The 16,567-nt window shown below is 35.5% G+C and overlaps 1 protein-coding gene across 6 annotated transcripts in view; it reads left to right on the top strand.

The window, feature by feature from the left end:
• Positions 1 to 16,567, top strand: part of KLHL13 (kelch like family member 13) — a 278,952-nt gene that overhangs the window by 148,682 nt on the left and 113,703 nt on the right. Inside the window, exon 1 of one of the 6 annotated variants that reach the window (XM_088794840.1) lies at positions 2,612 to 3,001. The exons of 3 other annotated variants lie outside the window; for them this stretch is intronic. In XM_088794840.1, the coding sequence (XP_088650966.1) occupies positions 2,922 to 3,001 (80 nt within the window). In that variant the 5' untranslated portion in view covers positions 2,612 to 2,921. Of the gene's footprint in view, positions 1 to 2,611; positions 3,002 to 3,316; positions 3,601 to 16,567 lie in introns of those variants that run through there. 2 more of the 6 variants (XM_074323704.2, XM_088794839.1) reach the window with 2 other exon arrangements.

Here is a 16,567-nt window from a genome sequence, read left to right as displayed (position 1 = left end):
CCCACATGGTAGTGCTATGTTTTCTCTGCACTATTCCAACTTCTCACACAATGGGGGGATTCCCTGGGAGACGGGCTTCTCCTCTGTTAATAGTTCGTCTAGGTCATAGGGCGCAGTGTCCCAGTGGGTATGCGGAGAGCTTTTGATGTTCCAAAGCTCTTCCAGGTCCTGATTCAAAGCCTGTATGTTTCAGCAGTTCTGTTTACTCCTGCAGGGATCCGCCCAGATAGGTGGGGTCAGAGGCGGGGTGAGTTGTGAGAGGTGGCCCAGAGCAATGGCGGCAACCACCACCACAGCCCGTCCTGCTTCCACAGCTCCCTCCCCTTTGCCGGAACTAGTTGGGCTGTGAATTTGTGTCTGGGGTCCACAGTTCTCAAAACAGCAAATTTTCTGTTGTTTTGATCTGACACTGCTACTGTTTCGCTTCTAGCACCGGGCAGGTGGGGGCGGGGTGAGCTCTGGGAGGGGAGGGAGGGGGCGGCTAGTCTCAGTGCCTAAGGCTTCGTTCTCTGCTCAGCAGTGAGGTCTTAAACCACCATTTTCAGCCTTTTCCCCTCAGTCTTTTCTCCGAGGTCTCTGCCGTGAGCGTTGGGTTCAGCCGTGTTATATGCTGTCCCCTCAGCCCTGTGGAGCCCTGGCGGTGCCCTAGCAGTCCGAGTTCTTCCCTCTCTCGCAGCTGCGGTAGTTCCGGGAAGCAGCGTGCTTGGAGCACTGAGCTAGGTCTGAGTCCTGTGCCCGTGCGGCTCCGTCTCCGCATCTCCCTTTCTTCCTCCCTCCACTCGCGCGAATCTCCCACCTGTACGTGGTTTCAGTCGGTAGTGGGCCTCTTCGTGTTGCCTGTCTGCTGTGCAGGGAGTCCTTTGTGGAGTTTTTGTTGTTCGATTCTTTGTAAATTCCAGGGGAACTTTACAGAGGCTCACCTCACGCCTCCATTTTTCCGGAAATGTTTTGTATTTTTAAATGTTTGAGAATTCTTCAGGTTTTTGGAGTGGGACTTTCCAAACTTGTTTGATGAGTACATGTGTGTGTGTGTGTGTGTGTGTGTGTGTGTGTGTGTGTGTGTTTGTGTGTGTGTGAGAGAGAGAGAGAGAGAGAGAGAGATAGAGAGAGAGAGAGAGAGAGAGAGAGAGAGTATATGTGTGTATTTTTCCTTCTTGGTGTTTGCAACAAGTTGTTACTGCTGATTGTACCTGGGACCTTTTTGCTTCATAACTATTAAGAATTATTACACGAAGCCTTCTAATATAAAATATTGAGTATGGTTTATTTGTATTAGTTGTGATTTCTTTAATCTCTTAATATATTTTTGCCACTAAGGCATCTATAAATCCTCCTTTCTATGATTCATTTGAAGATGCCTATGAGTTAGTTATGTGTGTGGGTACTAAAAAGATTTGGAAACATAATTTAACCCTCTAAGATGCTTGAGTGGGTTTTTGGGTGGTTATTTGTGTACGGTAGATTGAATAAACATTATTTGCTAAGTAGCAGTGGCTGACATCTGTTTAATATTTAATAAAGTTTATGCATTACTGGTCAATGTTTCAAAATAAGCTTTCACTCTCTGCATATATGTATGAATGTGTGTATGTGTATGTATATGCATAGCATATACATATATGTTTGGGTTTCATAGGAAAGTACTTTTTCCCTAAATATTGATTGTGTCTTGAAGAAGGTACTCATAATTTACCTTAGCTGATTTCAATTTTTATTTCTGGTATTTTAAATTATAGGTTGGAATTTTTAAAAGTAGTATGTTTCCATAGAAACATTGATCTGAGATTTTTTACTACAAATGAGAAATCCTCTTAAAGGTCTAAATCTCAGTCTTTTAGAAACTAGTTGTAATTTGGAAACAATATCTGAAAGCCAACTACTTATGTTGGAAGAAAAAGTTTATTGTTTGGATATAAACATGAAAGTAAATATGAGCTCTTTGTCACTACAGTGATTTTTTTTTCAAGGTAGTGGTTTTTGTGTCATTGGTGGTCTGCCTTTACTAAGTTTGCATTGATGAATCAGGATAATTCTGTAGAAGTGGAAGGGTGCTATGAAGGTAGATATTTAGTGATGGCAGCATGCCTACATCAGAAATAAAATTCTTCAGCCTGTAAATAAAGACTTCAGCATAATGCCAGTTTGTATTGTTTTCTGGTGTTAGAGCTGTGTTGAAAATTTGTGATTTTGGTGCTTTAAACAGATAATTAAAACACGGAGTCACGTTTAGGGACAATTAGGATACTACTTTCTGGCATTATTTTAAAACAATATAGATGAACCCTATATTTTCCATTGCTTTCATGAAATACCTCAAGTGGCCTTTGATAGCAGCTTTAATTTTTGAACCTTCTTGTCAGTCAATAAGAGGTTACTGGACTTGCTACCGAGCCTTGGAATTGTCCCTGATGGACACCTGCCTGGCCAGCAGCATTGGTCTCTCCTCTAGGCAATTTGTGAGCTGTTTAGGGGTGGTGGTAGGGGGGGGAGAGTGAGCGGGGTTGAACGGGAGAGAAGGGGAAGGCAGCATTGAATGACGTTGTTGATAACGTCCCTCCGAGGACTGCTATTAAGAGCACACTACTCTGTTCCTCTGAGCCGCAGAAGACAGAGTGATATTCGTATTACCACAATCATGTTGTAAATGTATGAGATTTTGCTCATCCCGTCTTGGAAATAAGAATAGGGAAAAGGAGAGCAACTTGAATCAGGAGCTACTAGAAGAATGTGCAGAGTTCTGCAGCAGTTTATATTTGTTCTTACATTTTGCCTTCTTCTAACTGGAAAGCAGAGAGACTGGCATTTTTTTAAACGGGATTTTCCCATAATGGCATTCTTGTATTGTGTGGCCAGAGCTTGCACAGGAGGGAAGAAGGCTGCCGAATTTAGTCACTGATCTCTATTAGCTGTGGCCTAAGGCTATGCTGAGGTTTATATCCCATTTGTATTGTTGCAGCTCAAAAGAAGAATGTTCAGAGGATGACAAGTGTATTCTGAGTAGGTACGTTGTTTCATTTTCATGTGAAACCCGTCTATTTTTGTTCTGCTACTATTGGTCAGAAATCAGGTTAATAGGTGCAGAATATAATATAGTGCTGCAGTATCCCTGTTAAGGTAGAACAATGGTAATGCAAGCTTAAAACAACAAAATAGAAAACAAAACCCTAGCTGCTTTTATTAAATAAAGCTGCATTGTGGGATATGGACAGTGCAGTCTTAAAAAAAAATATACTGCAGTCAACGCTTTCCTAACGAGGTGGCACTATTGTTGAGTTATAACGATAGAATCGTCATATTACTTTAGGGGACAGGAGGATTTAAAGGAGGTACCTTGCAGCCCTATTTTACAGATTGGAAGCATCGGTTTAAGGGCACTGGCAGAATCATTTCCTTGTTCTCAGAGGCAGCCACTGCTGTGTCAGTACTCTGTGGAATGGAAGTCCTAGTTGGTAGTCCGTTATGGAAACGCTGTTTACTGTTGTTGTAGTACCGTGGTGACAACATGCCATTGAAATGGAAAACAAGCTCTCCTGCTATCTGGAAATTCCCAGTTCCTGTGCTTAAAACATCCAGGTCAACTCCACTTTCTCCAGCCTACATGTAAGTGAGAGAAAATAGGATATTAAAGTAGGATTTCATTCATGAATCAACCTTGTGGCAAAAGAGGGTAAAAATCCCAAACAGCAACATCCAAAAATGCACAAGATTAAAAACCTCAAGCTTGTTTATATTAAATATATTGGCATGGCCACATTATTAACCATTGTTTTATTTTCTGAGAAATTTATATTTATGTTCATTTAAAGTGCCTAATGGTAATTTAATTACTAATACGAAAGTCTAAAGGTATACCTAAGGAATTACATAAGGATAAACTTTAATCTTTCACACTGGTTGGCTTTGTTTTGAATTTTTGTATGTTTGAAATACTTAAGATGACTTCTTTTGTGCAACAGCACAAAAAACTGCTGATGCTTCCTGTTGGTGTGTGTTAAATATGGAAATGTTTTCTGTAATTTTTTGATGAATTTGAAACATTCAGAGTTAACACATTGATAAAAAAATGAATCTTTTAATCAAGACTTTTATACTTGAGCTTTGTATGAATATTAATAGGTTTGATATGTCTTTCCCAGTTTTGTAATTCAGGTTCAGAAGTGTAAGTTTGAATTTGTGCAAATTATAGTTCTATGAATAGTTATTTATATACATGGAGTTAAAAAGTATATTATACAAATGTCTATTTTAGAAGTATATTGGGAAGGTTAGAATTTTTGAAAATCTTATTTTTTAAATTCGCAAAGTGTTGCTTTAAAAACAAACTCCAGGAAACATAATAAAATATTCTTTTAAAGTATTGTCTGTGATACTTCTTTTGGTAATAGAAGGAGTGAGGGAAAGTTGGACTTTTTTTTCTTTTTAATATCAGTACAAGAGAAGCTTTTGAGTATGTCTAGCTTAAGTGTGAGTGTTCTCTTTAAAATATTTTTTAGTAGGAAAGATGTGGAAAATTCTCCCTGTTTTAGGTAAGTTGTGTGTTAACAAATCTGGTGAGTTGCCATTTTATTATTTAGTTTTTGTTTTATATGAGGTTCAGATGCACAGTGGTGTCTATCTAGTTCTTTGACTGGCTTTCAGCTGCTGAGGAAGTAACTGCTTGTGCTCTCACTCCAAAAGTGATTCCCTGGAAAGCGCTAAAAAAATGAGGACATTTCAGAGTTAAATCCTGTCATCATTTTATTTTCAGATTTTTAAAATATCACTTCTTAGAGAATCTTCAGGTGATTTTGTCTGTTTGGGTGTTAAATTCTTTTTCTTATAAAGTTTTAAGTTATATTTATTTAAAAAAGGAAAAAAGATTAGCTATATTTGGTTATCAAAAGCTGTAGTTGTGAGAAGTACAAATTAATGGAGGTGACAAGTTAATGGAGCTCCTTCAACAATTTTGAGAAAATGTGATGTGCCTGTTGACTTTATGAATCTTAGCTGGTGAGAAATGACTAAAGATTTACCAAAAGCAAGTTTATTGTCAAAACAAAACAAAACAAAACAACACAAACAAAACACATACCCAAAACTAAAATCAGTGGGTTACAATTAATAATAATTACTAATGATTCTAGGATTTCTACAATATTTACTGTTCAAAAGGTCCAAACTGCAGCTCCTATTGCAGCTGGATTGCCAATTTTCAGAGAGGGTTTAAAAAAAAGTACTCATATTTGATTAATTCATACTAGCCACAAGCTCAGATACAGCTTAATAAAACATTTTATGAATCACTTTCTTCCTTTTAAGTGTATAGTCACCTCTCTGACCTCATGATATGAGTGAATTGATTTAGATGATAGAAGCTAGAAAATATCGCAGACCTTGCATGTTGACATTGATTGTTGGTAGTACACATAGGTAGAATGGAAAAACATATTCAAAGAGCTAGTGTTAGCCTCGACTATTTTGGAAAAATAGTCAAGTATGGAAAAAATGTAACGTCTCTTTCTAAACTCAGTGTAGGTGCTGCTTAGCTAGATAGAGCTCTTTCATTGATGCTGTAAATAGGACAGTGCTGCTGCGCTAGTGAGAGCTATAATAAGGAATGTCGTACTTACTGCAAACATTGAACAGAAAAGCTATTTTTCCTCTTGTGGATTTAAACTCCAAGTTTGTTTTCTGGAGTTTAAATTGTGACAGTTTCTATGATTAAATTGGCCTTAACTTATTTTTGTTTATAAATAATATAATATTTGAAATATTGCGTAAACATGCACAGAGAAAATATGTTAAATATAGGAAAAGACTAGCTTGGGGAGTTTAAATCAGGTTTATAAATAAATTGTTTAGTTTTTTACTGTTTTAAGAGTTCATTGCCTTACTTGCCCAGAAGCCCAGAAATAAAAATATCGTGTTTAACATGTTCTCATCAGTGCTTCTTTATATTCCACAACACTTTTACATACAAAGGATACTTAAGTTTAGTATAATTTTTGCTCTCAAAATTTATAAAGGCTAGGTTAGAATACTGGGTGAAGTAACATGTTTGCTCTCACAGTTATTCTGCTGGCAAACATAAGTTAAATGGTTATTTGTGTCTTTTGGGTCTAAAGTCTTTGCATTGAAATGGAATAGTTAAATTCTGAAGCTTTGACAAAATGTGATGTTTTAGAATTTACCTGTAAAATTATGTATAGACGTTTAAAATAGTATCTTGAATATTGAATTCTTCAAAGTTAATAAAGCATCTTTTTTGTATATTTTCCTGTGTAGCAGCAGTATTGGTTTGTAATGTTTTATCGTTATTTACTGTGATTTGTCAAATACATATTAGGTGGTTTTCATTGAAGACGTGGGTACTTTTTCAAAGACTGAAATTTCAATATAAAATATTTTTGGTCCTAATAAAAATGCATTGTGGTAATTGAACAAGTATGTAAAGTCTCTTTCTAAACTCAGTGTAGGTGCTGCTTAGCTAGATAGAGCTCTTTCATTGATGATGTAAATAGGACAGTGCTGCTGCGCTAGTGAGAGCTATAATAAGGAATGTCGTACTTACTGCAAATATTGAACAGAAAAGCTCTTTTTCTCTTGTGGATTTAAACTCCAAGTTTATTTTCTTCCTGCTTCTTTAGAACTTGAATGACAGTAGATACTTCTCCATATTTTTAAGACTTATTGATGATAAAGTCAATGTTTATGACAATACTAAGGAAAATAGCTTTTTAAATATAAAACACTTTTCAAATTGTGTTATAATACGATTTGGGAAGAGTGGAGTATCTTAAAGACAAAAGATTTGGGAAAATAATCCTTTGGTCTCCAGGTAGATTGATTACCAAATACTGAGTCTTTATTGGGTAGATACAGTCTTCCCTCAGCTTCAGTTTTGAACACTGGCAGAGTGGTGTGCCATCCATGTGCAATTTTGAAGGGACTGTCTTCATAGAAATCTGACTGCCATGTTTCTGTTACATGCTGTTCAACAGTAGGTTGAAGTTCAACATTAGTCTGAGGGAGGATCTTCTGGTCAGTGTAAACTGAATTAGTAAAGACTGCTCCTCACAGGTGTGAACCAAATAAATTAACCAGCATTTTGCTTAAATTAATAAAGCTGAAAGGACACTCTCATCTAAGTGGTTTTCTGGTGTTTTGCTATTCATTGTCTTAAAAGAGCACATGGTTCCTTCAGGCTAATGTTTTCGGATTAAAGTATTGTTAGATTCTAGGGAAACCCTGAAATAGAAAAGGATTAGCATTAGAGATCCTTTTATCTTTTCTTCACAAGCAGTAAGTTTGATAATAATGGTGTAGCACTAAGAAGTAAGACAATAGGTAAGAATTAACCAGTGCAATATAACAGTGAATTCTAGCAAGACAGACACTGTGAACTGTTTTCCTTAGAATTTTACCTTTCTCAAGCTAAGACAATGAGTGTACGAGTGTTAGTGAATTAGACTTATCCTCTTTTAGTCAATGCACTTGCATTCAGGTAGTTGCTTGTTTACATGATTTTGTTTAATATGCAAAATATATTTCATACTAAATATCAATAGCACGGTATTTGATAGCATTTGTTTTCTATCATTTCATCATTAAAATTCAGCATCTAGATATCCTGAGAAAAGATTGTGCATACTACATAAATGTTCCTTGTTTGTGGGTGAATCAAAGAATAGACCAAATAAAATATGTATTTGCTAAATTTGACATGTTTTCTATACCCTAAGATTGTCTTTTTTCTAATGTAGTGAATAAAACAAAACCTTGTGGCTTTAGAAATCTTTTTTATTTAGCGAAATACTTCTTACATTAATTATCTCAAATTAGAAAAGAATGTATTTAGTTACTCTCACAATTATCATATACATAAACTTTTGTGTCTGCTTGTTCTCACTGCATATGCTCAATCTAACAAAATCACGTGGAGCAGTAACATAACACCTAAGAGCAATTTAGTGTTAGTCTGTAACTTTTGTAACCTCTGTGGCATGTTTTCTGGGAATTTCCATGATCTGAGCTTGCAAAAGGGCTAGCTAGCTTAACACTTACTAATGGAAGATCATACGGATAAAATTAACCTTAGAGGTCATTTGGAGAATCCAACCCCTCCTTTAGAGCAGGAATCCTTCCTGTGACACAGCTGAAAGATGGTGATACAGGTCCTCCTTGAGCACTGTCAGTGACAAAGAGCTCACTACCTCACCGAGGCAGCACCTTTCATCCGTGGACAACTCTTCCTTGTGTTGAGCAAAACCGATTCCTCATATTTTTTATCTCCTGTTCCTTGTGTGGCCTTATTGAGCTATATACTAAAGTATCTATTTTCTCCATTATGTACAAGATGGGAAATCTTCCCTTTCTTTAACCATTACTCATGTCACATGTTTTCCAGACCCTTCACTCTGCTGGTTGTTCTTACTCAGATAGTATTTTTTAATGTGAATCTTTATTTGAGATACTATATCTAACTGCAGATCTCCCTATGTAGTCCACTAAAAGAAGACACCTCTCTCCTTTTACAGATGTTCTGCTTGTCTTAAAGAGCCTGGGATTGTATTACTTTTTAATCAGAGGGTTCACTCTGGACCATGGTGAATTTAGAGTTTACAAACTTCCTTTTCAGAGGTTTACAGTTGGATTGCTTGCTCCTCATATATATGTTTTTCAAAAGATCTTGAAACCATTTAATCTAACTGAAGAATATTGAACACAAGAAACTTGCAAGACAGAAAACTAGTATTTCTGGTGCTTTAAGTAATTTCTAAGAATTTTACTTGTCAATAATTTATCTAGAGTTATTTTTTATACTTAAATGAGTGTTACTTCCAAGTACCCCTCAAAACACTTTCCCCAGAGGGAAGAGAGATGGAAATGCAAATCTTATACCATCGTGGGAAGTCTGGAGTTACTAAGAATTCTAAGGTTTCCAGACATTCTCTTTGAAACATAAAATATTTAGATGAGACCTAAGTGGGGCCAAGTTATGGGGAGGGAAAAGAAATAAGAGATAGGCAATTATTTGTGTTAATGACTTTTTAACTTGTGGTTAAAGAGTCAAGAATTATAAGCACTGTGCATGCTGATATTTTAAATAGAAATGGCAGCCACGTTGTATTGCTTTATTTCCTCAAGACTGAGAAAGAGGTGGTGTAAACGTGAGCTTCTTGGGGAATCAGTACATAAAGAAGTTACTGAGTATTCCATTTTGGAAAATGCTTAATTCTTTTTCAGTCGTTTTGTATAATGAGTTTATAATATTCAGAAGTTACTCACTTCCTGTTATGTACCAGGTATAATTCGCCTGGTATTAGGGATATAGTCCTTGCAGTCATTCAAAATAACTATTTTTTAATCTTCCCTCCTATCTTTATTCACAAACAAATTAATTGCTTAATTCATTTGATTGCTGTGAAAACTCTCATCCAAGATAATCAGATCAAATAACATGTCTGTTTACTGTACTTTCAGTAATTTTTTTTTTGCCATGAATAAGATATTTTACTCAAGGTCATCCAGCAATCAAGAAATGGAATTAGAATACAAAACTCTGTCTCTTGAGCCTTTAAGCCAAACTGCCCTTTTCTTTTGAGATTCTTGATGAAAATAACCCACTTGCCTCCAACATCATCATAGCATCCCTAACATCATCAAACCACCCTCAATACCATCATGCCATCCAAGTTGTATATGAATTACTACATCCCCTTTAAAACTTAGTTCCATTATTTGTATAATAATCACGATAGATACACACTATAAAACACACAAAAAGTTAAATAATAAATGGATTAATAACAATGAAAACACTACAGGAGAGAAATGTGTGCTAGATGAAGAGACAGGAATTGGAAAGAGAGACCAGATTTTAAAATGGATATTACATAGGATGGAAAATGATGCAATTGATGTTTAAACTTGACAGTAACTTTTTTAAACAAGAAGAACGGAATGCCATCCTTTAAGTTTGACAGGACTTAGGTGCCTTGTAACACACAAGTGTACACATTTTACCTCACAAGTAGCAATAATTTGATCCTGGACTACAAGATGTCATCTTAGTGAAAAATAAAATTGTATCTTATTTCCAATTATGATAAAAGCTTTTCACTGGCATGACTTACTATGTGTATATGTTGTTTTTAACCAATTTTTGCCATATTTATGGTATAGTAAGTCAAAAGCATATCCAACTTGTTGGAGAGTACTTCTTATGATATGGTTCAATGGAGAAATGGAATAATTTATCCTTCCATAAACAAAATATAATTTAAAACAACTTTGAGAACTCTAGGAACTTAACACTTGAATCTAGCCTATGTAACAGATGTTGTAAATTTCATGTGCAACTTATTTATTTGCAATTTAAAAAATATATGATTATGTGGTTGTTGCCTTGCCTAATGCCTTTCAGTGCTTGGTGCACAAGGGAAATACTGAAATCTGGGTGTTAGTTAACATCTATTAAGTGAAATAGGAACAGTGAAATAACACATGAGGACTTCTATGGCACTCGGTTATTGAGCATTAAACTTGATCATCCAGCAAGTTACTATGGCCTGAAATGTGACATTTCTAAACTTGGAGGTGAGTGGAAGAATGTTTCAAACCCAGAATCAGTTATTTAACTATTCTAGACATTGTCTGCTTCCTATTATGGAAGGTACAAGGGCTTTTTTTTTTATTATTTTATATGATTTTTTTATTTAAAAGGCTTGGATCACTGTATTTTAGAGCACTAAAATTTTGACAATGAAACATAGTGAGAATGACAGATTGAAATGGCAAGCTCAGTTGAGCATTCATGGGCAACTGGGCTAAAGTGGTGCTTATGCCATCCCACTGCCCCTCCTCTCTCTTCCCCTCTTTCTTTCACACATTAAAAGCTCTCACAGCAGGTGTGTATAGAAATTCTAAATGACCTTTGACCTTCATTTACAACTTGCCCTGTAATGGCTTCTATTCTCACTGTTTTTCCAGTTTCAAAAATACAATGCTTTTCACTGGTCAATGAGATAAGACCATGATATCTTAAAAAGAGCATAATTATCATATCCAGTGTTCTTTGAAACCACGAGCTGGAAGGAACCTTAGAAATCACTCTTTGTCATACCGTTGTACCTTGAAAAAGAATGTAATATTTATGTCAGATCACTTTTTCTCCATCTGTGTATGTTTGTATTTGATGATTTAACTCATTCTTAATTCATATTTACTTATTATTTTATCCCATTCCATCAACTGTAGTACAAGTTAATGTTTAAGACCAGTTTACCAAAAAACCTCAGCTACATTTTGCTTTATAGATGTGATTACATTGCAGCTTTTTCTGTCATCCTATAGTGAACCTAGTTTCTAATTAGCTCATTTAGTTTGATCCAGCATTCGTTTGGATGGATCCACAAAATATTTGAAATATAATTTTGAAAAGTATATGGATGTTCTCGGTTGTGAATAGGTCATCCAATCCCTTAGTATTACCACATTGAAGTGATTTTCACTCATTATGAGCACTTTCCTACAAAGGTTGTGTGTATGTAATTATTTCTGAATGATTCACAGTGAAACAAAAGTTCACAGAACTGCAACCAAAATTTTGATCTTAAGTAGACTGGAGAACTGGCTCATTAAAATATTTTTCATAGACATATTTCTGAAATACACACATAGATGCAATTAGAGACTACCTTTTTTTTCAAATGGTGAGATGCACCATTGCATCATCATAAGATTTGGCTTTTTTCCATATAATTATAATTGCAGATTATAATTTTGAATAGTGAATATTGTTTGCTTGCTGATCCAGCCTTGCAGATAGCCTGATCTGGGATGAATAATACTGTAAAATAAAATAATAGTAAGGAAAGTTGATGTTATTTATTTTTTCATGTGATGTTTATATGCTAAACATGAAGTCATATACTTCTGTACGAGGGAGCAAAGTTTGCAGTTAGTTTTGTTACTATGGTTTACATGAATTGTGAAGCATGGTATTTGTTAGTAGATAGTGTTGAGATTTTATTATCATTTTTATATCATTTAGTCCTTTGGAAAGTAATTATTTCTTTTACTGTGATTTGTTTGCACACAAGTATCGCACATGCTCTTTGTTTATCTATCTTCTAGTGAGGTGCCTGGCACATAGCAGGTGTTCAATGAACGTTGAGTTGATGAATGAGTTCAGAGAGTATAGTTTTGAGGTCTGTAGCCCTGTGCAAATCACTTCACTTAAGATTGTCAAATTTCTTCATTTGATATATGCAGTAATCTAATACATTACAGTCTTGTTAGACAGCAAGTTACAGCTATCTTTCCTATGAAAAGAAAGAACTAATCCAAAATCCTGAGTCTGTTCCTTGCTTCCTGATAAATAACCACAATGCTGGCATAGACTGAAAGTAATTTTAGTGGAAACAATTTACCAGTGACCAGAATATTTAGTCATAATCCATCAAATTATATTTTGATAAAAAATAAGATTGTAATCTGTCCCAAGACAACGAGAGTTATTTGACTTATTTTCACATATCCTTTACCATAATGGAGAAAGCTGTTTTAGACAAATTTATGTTTTAAAGCAAGTATGTTTGCCCTTAAATAATAATGTGTTTTGTTTGTATGGTTTGAAAAAAAGGAATAACTGAGTAGGAAAAAGGAAATCTGACCTAGGGTTTAGGAGAAATTAATTTAAAATTAGTAAAGAAAAACATCATCCACATTTACTTATCTTCTGAACTTTTTTATACTTAAAAGGGCTTCAATCTAATTGAAACAGTTTAGCAGATATTCGATTTAAATTAAGTACATTTTCTTTTTTTTAATTAAATTTATTGGGGTGACAATTGTTAGTAAAATTACATAGATTTTAGGTGTACAATTCTGTATTACATCATCTATAAATCCCATTGTGTGTTCATCACCCAGAGTCAGTTCTCCTTCCATCACCATATGTTCAATCCCCCTTACCTTCATCTCCCACCCCCCACCCCCATTACCCTCTGGTAACCACTAAACTATTGTCTGTGTCTATGAGTTTTTATTTCTCATTTGTTTCTCTTGTTCTTTTGTTGTTTTTGGTTTATATACCACATATCAGTTATATCATATGGTTCTCTGCTTTTTCTGTCTGACTTATTTCGCTCAGCATTACACTCTTAAGATCCATCCATGTTGTCACAAATGTTCCTATATCATCTTTTCTTACCACCGAATAGTATTCCATTGTGTATATATACCACCACTTCTTTATCCATTCATCTATCGAAGGACATTTTGGTTGTTTCCATGTATTGGCCGCCATAAACAAAGCTGCAATGAACATTGGCGCACACGTGTCTTTATCTCTAAATGTTTTCAGATTTTTTGGGTAAATACCCAGGAGATGGATTGCTGGGTCATATGGCAATTCTATTCATAATTTTTTGAGGAACCTCCACACTGCCTTCCATAACGGCTGCACCAGTCTGCATTCCCACCAACAGTGTATGAGGGTTCCTTTTTCTCCACAGCCACTCCAAAACTTGTTACTATTTGGCTTGTTGATGATAGCCATTCTGACTGGGGTGAGGTGATATCTCATTTTGGTATTTATTTATTTATTTATTTATTTATTTATTTATTTATTTTTTAAATTAGTTTCAGGTGCACAAGACAAAGCAAAACTTAGACGTTTATCATTTATATCCCTCACACTGTGTGAACCCCCCTCCCCCCATCCACTATCCCTCTGTACGTTCCCCAAATTAATTTTCAAACCCCCATGACCATCTTGTGGTTATCGACTATTTTTCAAAACCTCTCACCTTCCCCTTATCCCCACCCCCCCGCCCCTCTAGCAACCCTCTGTTTTTCCTCCATGTTTCCAAAACTGTCTCTGATTAGTTCATTCACTTATTCTTTTCTTTAGATTCTGCATATAAGTGAGATCATATGGTATTTGTCTTTCTCTTTCTGACTTATTTCACTTAACATAATGTTCTCTAGGTCCATCCATGTTGTTGCAAATGGTAAGATTTCTTTCTTCTTTATGGCTGCGTCATACTCCATTGTATAAATGTACCACAGTTTCTTAATCCAGTCATTTACTGATGGGCATTTCGGATGTTTCCAGGCCTTGGCTATTGTGTATAGTGCTGCAATAAACATAGGAGTGCATAAAGATTTTTGAATTGGAGTTTTGGATTTCTCCGGATAGATACCTAGGAGTGGGATTGCTGGATCATAAGGTAGTTCCATTTTCAGGTTTTTGAGATACCTCCAAACAGTTTTCCATAGTGGCTGCACCAATCTGCATTCCCACTAACAGTGCACAAGCGTTCCCTTTTCTCCACATCCACGCCAGCACTTGTTGTTTGTTGATTTATTGATGATAGCCATCTTGACTGGGGTGAGGTGGTATCTCATTGTGGTTTTTATTTGCATTTCTCTGATGGTTAGTGAGGTTGAACATTTCTTCATATGTCTGTTTGCCATCTGTATGTCCTTTTTAGAAAAATGTCTCTTCATGTCCTCTGCCCATTTTTTAATTGGGTTGTTTGTTTTTTGGACTTGATTTGAGTGAATTTTTTTATAAATTTGTGATATTAACCCCTTATCAGATATATCGTTGGCAAATATCTTTTCCCATTCAGTAGGATCCCTTTTTGTTTTATTGATGGTTTCCTTTGCTGTGAAAAAGCTTTTTAGTTTGATGTATTCCCACATGTTTATTTTTTCTCTTACTTCCCTCGCGCGAGGGGATATATCAGTAAAAATTTTACTCTGGGTAATGTCTGTCAAGTTTCTTCCTATATTTTCTTCTAGGAATTTTATGGTTTCAGATCTTACGTTTAAATCTTTAAGCCATTTTGAATTTATTTTTGTATGTGGTGTAAGGAGGTGATCCAGCTTCATCTTTTTGCACGTGCCTGTCCAAGTTTCCCAGCACCATTTATTGAATAGACTGTCTTTACCCCACCGTACGTTCTTGCTTCCATTGTCAGAGATTAAATGGCCATATAGGCATGGATTTATTTCTGGACTCTCTATTCTGTTCCATTGATCTATGGGTCTGTTTTTATGCCAGTAGCATGCTGTATTGATTACTGTAGCCTTGTAGTATAATTTGATGTCAGGCTTTGTTATACCTCCCACTTTGTTCTTATTTCTCAAGACTGTTGAGGATATCTGGGGTCTTTTGTTATCCCATATAAATTTTAGGATTATATGTTCTATTTCTGTGAAAAACGTCGTTGGTAGTTTGATAGGAATTGCGTTGAATATGTATATTGCCTTATGCAGTATGGACATTTTAACTATATTAATTCTTCCTATCCATGAACACGGTATGTGTTTCCATCTATTTGTATCTTCTTTCATTTCTTTCTTCAGTGTCTTATAATTTTCTGAGTACTGATCTTTTACTTCTTTGGTTAAATTTATTCCCAGGTATTTTATAGTCTTTGGAGCAATTGTAAATGGAATTGCTTCTTTAATTTCTCCTTCTGATGTTTTATTATTGGTATATACAAATGCAACTGATTTCTGAATATTAACTTTGTATCCTGCTACTTTACTAAATTCATCTATCAGCTCTAATAGTTTCTTGGTGGAGTCTTTAGGGTTCTCTAAATATAGTATCATATCATCTGCATATAATGACAGTTTTACTTCCTCCTTACCGATTTGGATGCCTTTTATTTCTTTTTCTTGTCTGATTGCTGTGGCTAGAAGTTCCAGCACTATTTTGAATAGAAGTGGAGAAAGTGGGCAACCTTGCCTTGTGCCTGATCTTAAGGGGAACGGTTTTCGCTTTTCCCTATTGAGTATGATGTTAGCTGTGGGTCTATCATATATGGCCTTTATTATGTTGAGATATGATCCCTCTAGTCCCACTTTCTTAAGGGTTTTTATCATGAATGGCTGCTGAATTTTATCAAATGCTTTTTCTGCGTCAATTGATATGATCATATGATTTTTATTTTTTTTTGTTAATGTGGTGTATCACATTAATTGATTTGCGGATGTTGAACCACCCTTGCATACCAGGGATGAATCCCACTTGATGATGGTGTATGATCTTTTTAATGTATTGCTGAATTCTGTTCGCTAGTATTTTGTTGAGGATTTTTGCATCTATGTTCATTAACGATATCGGCCTGTAGTTTTCTTTTTTTGTGGTGTCTTTGTCTGATTTTGGGATCAGGGTGATAGTGGCTTTGTAAAAAGTGTTTGGGAGTCTTCACTCCCTCTGGATTTTTTGGAAGAGCTTGAGGAGAATAGGTGACAATTCTTTTTGAACGTTTTGTAAAATTCACCTGTAAAGCCATCTGGTCCAGGGCTTTTGTTTGTTGGGAGATTGTTGATTACTGATTCAATTTCCTTGGTGGTAATCAGTCTATTCAGGTTTTCTGTCTCTTCTTGAGTTAGCCTTGGAAAGTTGTACGCCTCTAGGAAATTGTCCATTTCTTCCAGGTTGTCAAATTTGTTGGCATACAGTTGCGCATAGGAATTTCTTAAAATTTTTTGTATTTATGCGGTGTCTGTTGTCACCTCTCCTCTTTCATTACAGATTTTATTAATTTGGGTCCTCTCTCTC

The sequence above is a fragment of the Rhinolophus sinicus genome, chromosome 18 (assembly GCF_057876585.1).
Source record: "Rhinolophus sinicus isolate RSI-liver-muscle chromosome 18, RSI-T2T, whole genome shotgun sequence".
Classification (NCBI taxonomy): domain Eukaryota; kingdom Metazoa; phylum Chordata; class Mammalia; order Chiroptera; family Rhinolophidae; genus Rhinolophus; species Rhinolophus sinicus.
This window is presented reverse-complemented; position numbering and strand designations above follow the sequence as displayed.